Source organism: Aedes albopictus, chromosome 2 (genome assembly GCF_035046485.1).
Source record: "Aedes albopictus strain Foshan chromosome 2, AalbF5, whole genome shotgun sequence".
Taxonomy (NCBI): Eukaryota; Metazoa; Arthropoda; class Insecta; order Diptera; family Culicidae; genus Aedes; species Aedes albopictus.
The window spans coordinates 28563630-28574649 of NC_085137.1; the positions used below are offsets into that span (position 1 = coordinate 28563630).

General features: G+C 41.3%; 1 protein-coding gene across 1 annotated transcript; it reads right to left on the reverse strand.

Moving 5' to 3' along the window:
* Positions 1 to 807: 807 nt before the first annotated feature.
* Positions 808 to 2026, reverse strand: LOC134286005 (elongation factor 1-alpha-like). Its single transcript, XM_062847566.1, has 3 exons — positions 1626 to 2026; positions 870 to 921; positions 808 to 813 (listed from the first exon to the last, which is right to left on the reverse strand). The coding sequence occupies exons 1-3, from the start codon at positions 2024 to 2026 to the stop codon at positions 808 to 810; spliced, it is 459 nt and encodes a 152-aa protein (XP_062703550.1).
* Positions 2027 to 11020: the final 8994 nt, after the last annotated feature.

Here is an 11020-nt window from a genome sequence, read left to right on the forward strand (position 1 = left end):
TGCAACATGCAGAAATAAACTGATACTAACATTCACAATCGGAATTGGCTGCAAATCTATGCGAAAAGCTTGAATTAGACAAATGTCATTGTGTCAGAAGATAACGATTTGACGCTTTCTTATGTTTAATGAATTTCGTTCCACCGCTCGTGCTGTGTGTATAGCGCACGAATGTAACAAAGCAAGCTGACACCCGACTGCGGCAACGAAATGAAGGTAGTGAAAAGTGTCGAATGTTTACAAGACTGGAAGGAAGCCCATGAAGAATCTTAGATGGAGCTACCTGAACAACCACAAAAAAAACTCCCAGAAGAAACCTGGAAAAAAATCTGAAGCGATAACTTCTAGTTAAAGAGTTTTAAAAGTTCGATGATAACTACTGGTACAAAAGATACAGATAGGTTGAATGTTGACAATAAAAATGCATCAAGCCAGAAAAATATAATAGCAAAAAATGCTGAAGTCATATCGTGTTGATCTCATCGGCAAATTTATTCATAAGCACACAAGAAACATATGAGGGGCCCAGAATCAAAGGGGTGTAAGTGACTATTTTGTCGATTTTGAGCTGAGCATATAAAAAAATCAGATTTCAAGCTTTCAGGAACTTTTTTAAGATTATGTTTACGATGATTAGAAAAATTACAATAAATCGGAGAAAATTGGGTCAATTTTGAAACTCCATACATACTGTATGGGATGAAAAATTGGTGAAAAACATTAAAACCTCTGTTGCGGGAGCAAATCGTTTATCCGAACTCTTTTTAGCATTACGCAAACTCCGAGTTATTCTGGGTGCGATACAGCTTAAAGCTGGAATGTTTTATTTTAATTAGTATACAAGAAAGCATAGTTAAGGATTATCTTACAAATTTCGGTTTGGAGCTCGTTTGTGCTCGTCTAACGTATTTGTCCAGTAACCTGTGATAATTCAGATGTAGGTTAGAACAATACATTTTTGGAATAATTAAATACTTACAAGTTTGATCGTGTAGGAATGTTTCTAGTTATAAGTTACAACTGTAGATTTAAGTTCCTTTGTAGATATAGCATAATTAATATAAGCTTTACGTTTAATAACGAATAACTTTGGGTATTCGTTCAACTTGCACGTATTTCGGCTCTCAGGCCATGACAAAGACTTCTCATTTCATACTTCTCTTTTCTGCATGTCATCGTTTGGCTGTTGGCAGATTCATGTCATCACCGATGTCAAATCGGACAGTGTTGGCAGCAACATACTCCCCCCCGTAACACTGGCCAGAGGTTCAGTTTTACCAATGTTTCGATTCTATGAATCTGCCAGCGTATCGACAATCCAATGCTTTAATTGACCTGCTACCAGGCTTATTACAAATTCCAATAAATCTATCAAATAAAAAATCAAATTAAAAAAAAAAACTACTTCGGCCTTTGTGCTGTGCACGATGCCTTCTATAAACATTTCCCTTCAGTTATGCATGTTGATTCAATCAGGATTCAAGCATCGCGTCGTAACTGTAGCACACTGTTGGTGTTGTTGTGATCGATGTTGGTGATCGCGGCAGACAGATAACAGATCTTGATGTCCGGAGTTGGCGAGAGTTTTCTCTCTTTCATAAACCCTTTCGATGCCCAAAGTGTACCTGTCACTAGTAGCGTCCATGAAGTTCATTGAGTTGGTGGAATTGGCGGCGGCTGTTTGTTTCCTATCCAGAATTGCGCGACCTACCCCCGGTGGAGCGTCCTGTACGGATTGGTGGCTCAGTAGCTTTTTGGTTTGGGCGATCTTTGTGGCAATGAAAGTGAAATGGCAATCTACCTCCTCGGTGTATTTGTTGTCGATCTGACCGGGATGATCCAAAACGATGACTCGAGATGTAAAGCCAACAGATTCCTTGGGTGGGTTATCCTTGAAGTCATCCGTGATGTTGTTCACACTGATAAGATTTAGGTCTTCGAGCACCGTTACCTGTAGAGCTTCGTGATGAGTTTCAGCGGACTTGATTGAGGAAGTCGAGTTTAGTTGGGCGAATACTACTGGCATATGTGGTTTTAGAGTGTCATTTCTGATACGATCAACTTTTACCATCCCTTTACTGCAGATTTCATAAAACTCATGCTTCTTGAAAGCGGTTGTTATCTTCATCACATGGAACAACTTTTGACAATTAGTACCAATGATGGCAATCTGACCGCAAATCGCAAGTGTGTCGCACTGCTTCTCTTGCTGTACTGACGAACGCCAGCAAGTAACATCTAATGCCAAACAGAAAACTCTGTGCCGTTCCCATTGAACTAAGAGCAGACCATGATATGAGTGGATCTCCGTGTACTTCATTTCGGTTTTGTTCGGAACGGTACCTGTCCAAGTGGTTGTGAGATCTCGAAACGATAAACGCTGTACGACAAATCGGCCTAGCAGAGATCGGCTGCGAATACCAGAGCTGGATCGTTGAAGGGTTCGATATTGATCACAATCATTGTGAGCTCGAAGTAGAACACGATTCTCTTGTCGATGGTATGACAACGATGAATTGCGCTGCTCTGCTGATCTAGGGTTAATTCTCTCGGAGATGATCGACAGTGATCTTTCGGATATAACGGTGAGTGTCGTACCTGACTTGAGTTGTGCTGGCGTTGATGTCGGAGATTGATCGGAATAGGAAATCTCAACCACAGAACCTGCTGTAGCATCTGTGTTCGACGTAGAAGCGTAGTCGAGAAATTGATCGTCGTCGGTCGAGTTGTAAAGCATAGAAATTGGCTGCATTTTCGCCGTTGTAACGATGTTAATTTTGATTTCGTCTAAGGTAGCTGAAAACATGTTACTTTTCACAGTACCCAACCGATCGTATCTCTTCTGGGACACCAAAGAGAATTTTCCATTGAATTTCGTATCCATCGTATCAAAATTCCGTTTAACCTTCGGGAACTGTCCTGTGTCCGGGTCCAACTGACAGTGAACCGTTTCAACCTCAATCATTGTTGATCGAAGATCAGGCCGCTTCCACACCTGTAGTTGGATCATATTAACCACTGTTCCCCACCGGTTTGATGGTGGTGCGAACTGTTTCGGCCACTGTACATGCACCGTGACTGTGAGACGATCGCAGTAAAAGATCGTTTTGTTTTGATTATGCCTTTTTCGTTGATCTGAAATACGCACTCGCTCTCGGTAACCCTTATCGTTGGGAGGTGCGATACTATCGCCGTTCACCAGACCTTTTATCGCTGCTAAGGAAGCAGCGCGGATATCACGTTTGGTTGGCTCCATGTTGTCGTTGCTGGAGCTGGATATTTTTAAAACCTTTGGATTCACTTCGAGAATCGCACTGGAGCTCTGAGGCTGAGTCTCGCAAAAGTATAGCTGATCAGCGGCGTCTCCAACTTGCATCAGCTGTTTTGGTAGACATGGGTAGTTTTCCGACCGTACTAGTGATCGTTTCAGTGTGTCAGCTTGTACGTCGGCCGTCGATTTGTTGTTATTGATCAACGGTTTGATGTCCGTTTTCTCGCTACGTACAGAGCTCTTCTTCGCGAGTAGTTTCTGCAACAGTTCGTATTTTGCCTGCATAGCCTTCCTCTCGAATACCAGAATCCGTTCCTCAACGTCTAGTATGCGCTGCTGGATTGCGCGTTCTTCATCTAGTTGTTTTAGCCTTAGAGCTATGCGATCATTCACCCCACTCTTGGTTGATGAGGGGCTAACTCGTAAACAACTGCGGCTGGTCATCGGTAGCTTCTTATATGTATCGGGGTGCGAAAATTTGCCACATCCTCCCGTTCTAGCTTCATTGGAAGATTCGGGGCGCGGAAGATTGTCGCAGCTTCCCGTACGGACTTCGTTCTGCAATTTGGGGCGCGGAGTTTGGTCGCAGTCTCCCATTTTCGATATGTTAGACAGATCGTGAAATTTTACCACGAAATTTCTTTAAGTTTGTTGCGGGAGCAAATCGTTTATCCGAACTCTTTTTAGCATTACGCAAACTCCGAGTTATTCTGGGTGCGATACAGCTTAAAGCTGGACTGTTTTATTTTAATTAGTATACAAGAAAGCATAGTTAAGGATTATCTTACAAATTTCGGTTTGGAGCTTGTTTGTGCTCGTCTAACGTATTTGTCCAGTAACCTGTGATAATTCAGATGTAGGTTAGAACAATACATTTTTGGAATAATTAAATACTTACAAGTTTGATCGTGTAGGAATGTTTCTAGTTATAAGTTACAACTGTAGATTTAAGTTCCTTTGTAGATATAGCATAATTAATATAAGCTTTACGTTTAATAACGAATAACTTTGGGTATTCGTTCAACTTGCACGTATTTCGGCTCTCAGGCCATGACAAAGACTTCTCATTTCATACTTCTCTTTTCTGCATGTCATCGTTTGGCTGTTGGCAGATTCATGTCATCACCGATGTCAAATCGGACAGTGTTGGCAGCAACAACCTCATTTATTTTTTTTTGCTCGTTGGCAAGCAAACATGCTGGAATGGATCTTAATGAAAAAAAAAATCGAAATTTGTTTTGCATACCTACCTACTTTGTTTTTCGAAGGCTCTGCTTCGGCTGATAAGCAATAGTGCAAGTGCAGTTATCGGACAACTTCTACAACATTTCAATTCCAAAGGAAAATTGTATCCACCGGTGCGGTCATCTGGGCGACGTGCCGAGTGACATTTTGGGAGCAGGGAGGGAAGATGTACACGAGCGTTCGCGTATGAGTGAGATTTTTTTCGTTAGCAACGGAACAAGTTTACCCGAAGAGACCCGAAGTTGAGCCGAAATTTCTTATAGCAAACCGAGTCGGCTGCTGATGAGTTTTCTTAAAACCTTGAAACATCACAGAAAAGTAGCAAACACCATCGATATTTGCTACCAGATCGCATCAGAGGGATGCTTGCTAGTAATTGCCCTACAATTTCCTAATTTATTTGCACATTTGAAGAAATTTTCTGTTTTATGGTGCAAAAAGTTTCCATAACAAATTCCAATCGTGAACCGAAAGAACAGAAAAAGAATAAGAAGCTCAGAAAATTCACCGAAAAACGGCAAAATTCACCAGCCGTCGGCCACGCACACGACCATACTATCTGTATACCCGTCTTACATATATCCTGTTTTGGGAGTACATTAAGGGAGGTTCCAGGGGAGGTTCAAGAGCTGTCCCGAAGATGCACAACTATAAACTTGAAAATTAAATCATACCGCGATCCCAGGCCATTTGCAAATGTGAGATTTGCGTCGCTACCGGTACACGAGAAGGAAACAGCAATTTGCCGGGATTTGTGCCCACAAAACTCAAGCGTGGAAGACCCCAAACCAGTCCCGACACAGAGGGTGTTGGTGGATCTAAGTAAGCGGTAATTTGTGAAACTTGCTACAGCGAATACGGAAGAGGTAAAAGGCACCGTTATAATTCAATCACCTGGACGTCGAATTTGAAAATAATGTTAAAACAAGGAGCAGAAGAGTCCTAGTCGAGTTCTGCGGATGCGGTAGTAGCTGACTATTTGCGTTCTAAGAAATCTTCGTGGGAAGCTGTTTGTCTTCAAGAAATACACTTCTCGTCCAGAATCATCCAAGAATCTAAGTGCAGAATCTTTGTCGAAGGTGTTTAAGGGCGAGTGCAATTTGAGCATGAGGAAAACTTTGGGTAATTAGTATTATATTTATGTACAACAAAATTTATTTTATGTAACCTAATAAATATTTAGGTGTGATAAAAAGTATTTGAGGTTCGAGAGTAAAGTTCGAGCCGCGAGTACGGGAGAAGTTGGTACACGCTAACACCGCTCAGCACTAAAGTGCATAATTTCCAGACTACAGCAAAAATGTGTAGACATTCACAAAATCAGCTCCTGTGTCCGCAAAATCGTTAAATTCGCAAAAAAAAAAATTGCACAGCAATCTAGCTAGGTTTACTAGTGACCTTGAAAAACAAAAACAAATATCGACATTTCGCATCAAGACAAGTGTACGAGCTGTTTTTGAGAATGTGTAACTGTAACACATTTTTGTGTGGTATGGAAATTATGCACTTATGAGTAGGGCTTACACATTCTAGGTGCGGAGTGGTTTTAGCGTGTCTAGTCTAGTCTAGCCTACACATACACAGCCATTCATTGAAAGAATCCTGGAAAATGATAGAACCGACTAATTCTACCATTTTTCTTGTCATTATTAATACTTGTAGTACATCAGAAGTGCATTACAAGCATTAAAGCGGCCAGGCCTACTGTGCAGCGTTATTGGTTTTTTACAAGAAAGCTATAGAGTGAGGACATCTGGTACCAACCGCTCAGTCTATTTAAAAGCAAAAAAAACCTTGAAAATCGGTGGGGGTGATGATGCTAAGAAGGTTAATGTCACCCCTTGGTCCTTAGTTTCCTGGGATGGAACACAGGTATTTACTCTGTATCCTGGCCCTTATGCCTAGGCTTAAGCGCCATTACTCGCTCTCTGAAACGAGAAAAAAAGTGTAATGATCCCTTCCCAAAACGATAATTAATATGATAAATAATATGGAAAATATCAGTATAATTATAACGAGTTGCAGACAACTTCACAATGCACATCAGAACAAACTCATCAAATTAGTAATTTGTAGAAAATATTAAAGAATACCTAATTTTATTTACCTGAATTGACCTAAAATAGCATTAACTAATTATATGTATATAAAACCATCTAAACTCATCAAATTTAAACTTTGTTACACTGCGGATAGACCATAAAAATGCTGTTGGCTTGCTATTGCTTGAGTTACTATACTCATCGGCCCATCAGCTGATGACCGGTCCACAGGAGTTACCTCGAAGTTTGTTTCGGATCTTCAAGCTGCTACTCGCGTATTTACGCTTGCACACCCTCAGTCACACTTCAACCATTGTTTATGGTTCCAGCATCCAAGCACCATCCTAATCAAGAAGAAATAAGAAGCCTCCGATTCATTCCTCCGGGCAGATATCTTCGAAACTAATAGTTATTTCCGATGCCGGATTGCACCCGTAAAAACAAAACAAAAAACTCTCGCACAGTCGCATCGATCGGAAATGTAGCACTACTAGGTTGCAAGTCCATTCCAAAATCTGCATTAACCCTCCTTTGGCATTAGCGTCATTTTTGACCCAAACCGTACACTACGCCAGCGAGCTGTTCCCAACGTGTTGCAAAAGGAAGGTTAAACTGGCACAAACGTACACTCCACAGTCCATTTTAACTTTTTTAAATCAATGATTGTAATTAATCACAGTTTTTGAGTGGCTATCGGCCAAATTGGTAAAAAAAATGACAGCGGCACCACCTAAACACATCACGCAAATTTTGTTGCGTCCTTCCTCGCGCGCGGCACACTTCGATCTTTTCTAGCTGCTTGGTGGTTTTAGCGTGTACACGGAGAGACGAAACTACCCAAAAGTGGGTTCTTTCCACCCAACTTCGGGGTTGCGTGCGTCAAGCCAATTTTGAGTTGATGGAATCGATGTTTTTGTTGGGTTGTTCCCGCTTGCTTCCATGTGAAAAAAATACCTAATTTTAAGTTTTTTCAACTCAACCGAAATTTTGACTAGGTTGTATTCACTCAAATTTGAGTACTGTGCTAGAAACTCAGTTTTGGCTTGACGCACGGAACTGCAAAAGTTGGGGTGTTTCTCTCTTCACTCTCTGACAACAACAGAAAAAGCGCATGAAAAGGGAGATGAAAAAGAACTCAAAATTGAGTTTAAAAGTACCTAATTTTGAGTTTTTCAGTTTCTCCGTGTAGTAAGAAACCGGCAACTCAATGATTTATTTGAAGTTGTGCAGTTGAGTAGTATGGTAGTATCGCAGGGAAAGTGGGGTCTTCGTCAGATGAGATCGTAGTCTATTGCACTGATGTACCCGTGCTAATAAATCGGATTAAGCTTTCAAGACTAACAGCCGGAGAAGATTGTTTGGTGAAAATTAGAATGAACGGGGGAAGAAGTTTTTTTCAAAATTACTTTATCTGACATTTCTCCGCGAAAGGATCATCGTGTTGGCAATGACTTCAAGGGTGGCGGTGTGAAGAAGCTCTTCGTCATTGCACTTTTACCAAACCTCGCTGAAAAATACGACAACATTTCTCCCATATGGACTGAGCTGCTCAAACTGCACAAACTCGAATACTTGGTTGCCGGAGATCTCAGAATTAGAAACATTATAGTTGGCATAATGGCGCACTCTTATGAGAATCCATTTCCGTATTGCGAAGCCTTCAAGTATGAGCTCGGTACTTCCAACGGCATCCAGAGAACCAAAGGAAGCATCAAGGAAAATTGCACAAGAAAGAGAAGCATTACGCAAGTTGTGTGCGTGCTCCAGTGGTGGCATTACTCGCATCGTGAAGCAATTCGCGAGTGTAAAGCCAACACAAGGTTTACTCACGATTCCGAGAGTAAACAGTGTGTGAGGTTATTCGCACCCGCCTGCTTCGTGAGTAAGAAGCAAAACAAAAACAGAAACACTCATGAGTTTTTATTCGTGAAGAAATAGTGGAGGTGCGGGAAGTGCATTTTATTGTGGTTATAATAGCAAATCTAGTGATTATCCAACATAAACTAATGCTTTATGCTTCATTGTTCCTAAAAAGCAGCATTGCCAGTCGTTAAAATGCGTTTTTCGTCAAAATGCAAAAAACTCACGAAGCTTCGTGAATCACATGCTAGTGCTTGTCAGCTTCGTTTACTCACGAATAAAGAAGTGCGAGTATTCTCGGGCCCCTGTTGTTCGCGAGTATGTTTGTTTTGGTTTGTGTCTGCTCAGCTGCAATCTTCATCATTTTCCATCTCTGGCGTGCTCCTTTGGTTACCGATAATGACGAAGAAGAAATGTTAATCTTTGTCCGCCTTCACCACTGCATATCACGCATGGAATCGTTAATACAATGTTCAAGTCCCTCGAGAAAAAAGCGACAGCTTGGGTAGACTTGCACAAAATACAAACTGGTTCAAAACAACTTAGCCTACTTTTTTGGCAGATGTTTTGGTTACTTTAACGTGGATTATTATAAAATGTGTTAGCCTAAAACATCAAACCAGGATTTCTCGAGATTCATCCTAGGGATAATTTTCAAAATTGGTTTGTAATAACGGTCTGTCAGGGCACTGTGGCCGGACTCTTTATTCGTTCCAGCCATATACAATTTACAACAATCTTCTCTCAAACGGATTCAAGGTCCGACCGCGTTCGACGCTACCTGAACATTCCACGCTACGCTAAATTCCCACGCTGGCCACGTACTTGCGACAGCGTAAGCTGGAAAAGGATGATTCGATATACAGGGTGACTGGTAATTCGTGTTACACCCGAAAGGAGGTGAAAGTAGACCATATTTGCAGCAAAAAATTGTTCTACAGGTAGGTCCGGAAATCACTGCTAAGTGAGTTATTCAAAAATTAGTGTTATTGAATTACCCCATCTTTAAACATCTCTAACTCAGAAACTATGAACCGTAAAATCAATCTTAGCGCACGGATAGAAAGCTTAAAGCTTTGTCTTTTAATGCTCTTTGGACAGGTAATTGATAAAAAGTCATTTAAGTGCAGAAATTTTGACTTTTATGTAAAAAGTGCTTAAAAATATACCCCCTTTTCACCTTTTTTGATAGTTTACTCGTGAAAAACGTGATAAATGTGAGAAATGTTCTTCTACAAAACATTCATTTTTTGATACGCTACCAAACTGTCCTTTGGTGCAACATTGTATCTTTCATAGTTTTGTCACAATCTTGAATTCAAAATTTTGTGAAATAAATCAATGTTTTTATTGCAATACTGTCTGGCAACCCTACACGTTTGCTTGCTGTTGGTCGTCGTGCGCATGGCAACGAAGTCCAGCGTCGCGGCGGCGGTCATCGTTTGACAGAGCCAACAGTGAACGGCAAATTGCGCGCAATGTTTATGAATCAATCTCAAGGCATCCTTTTCTTTGGGTGAAGATTCAATTCGCCTAGATGCCATACACACAAACCCACTCACTGGAGGAATTTAGCGAGATCATACCGCTGGGTGGCACCGTTTTAAGGGATATTCAAACCTACGGGCCGAGACTGGGTCCGGGCCGGGGCCGCGGCCGAGACTCGATAGGGCTTTTGTCGCTTCGTTCTCACTGCACAAAATGCTCACCGGGCTATAGCGCCTGCGCACCAGCAATTTATGTTGCGCGAACGCACGCACAGTATGAAGCGGTTGTCATTTATTTTTGTTTTTGTTTCTCCGCACTTTCTCCAGTGTGTTTGATGTACATTCATCCAGAACTTTCTTTTGTAATTTCTACAGGAATCTAGGATTCCTCCAGCTTTTTTATGATTTCCCTTGGAGTGCTTTCTGGGACTCTCCCGTAGTTCTTTCTGGAAAACCTCTAATGAGATTCTTCTAGGAGTCCTTCCTGGTATTTCTCCAGCTACTCCGTCTGGGTTTTTGTCCTTGAGTTATGCTAAAATTTCTTCTGGTATACTTTCAAGAACTGGTTTAGAATTTTTCTCCAGAAATTCCTCCAGGAGTAGCTTCCCACAGTTTATTTATTTTCAGTTCAACGGGAAGCCCTCCTGAAGTTCCTGAGAGTGAGTTCAGGAGCTCCCCAGGCATTCCTCCAGGGCACACCCAAAAAATACCAAGGGAATTTCTTTAGAATTAGCCCAAGAATTCCTCCAGCATTTGTCGTAGAATCACCTTGGGATTTTACTGGGAATTTCTCCATTATAACTCTGGAAATTAATGCAGGAGTTCTCCAGCAATAATGCATGCTTCTCTTCAGTATTTTTCCCGAAAATTACTGAAGGACTCAAGGGATTTCTCCAGAAATTCCTGCATTAATACCACCAGGACTTCCTCAAGGGATTCCTCCAAAAAATCCTCCACGATGTCAACTAAAAATTCTTCCAGTAGTTCTTCCAGGAATAACTCCAGAAATTCATCTCGAAATTCCTACAGGAATTTCTCTTCAGGAATTGTGGAAGGGATTTAATCAGGAATTCTTCCAGGGATTTTTCAATAAATTGCTCCAAGACTTTCTTTAA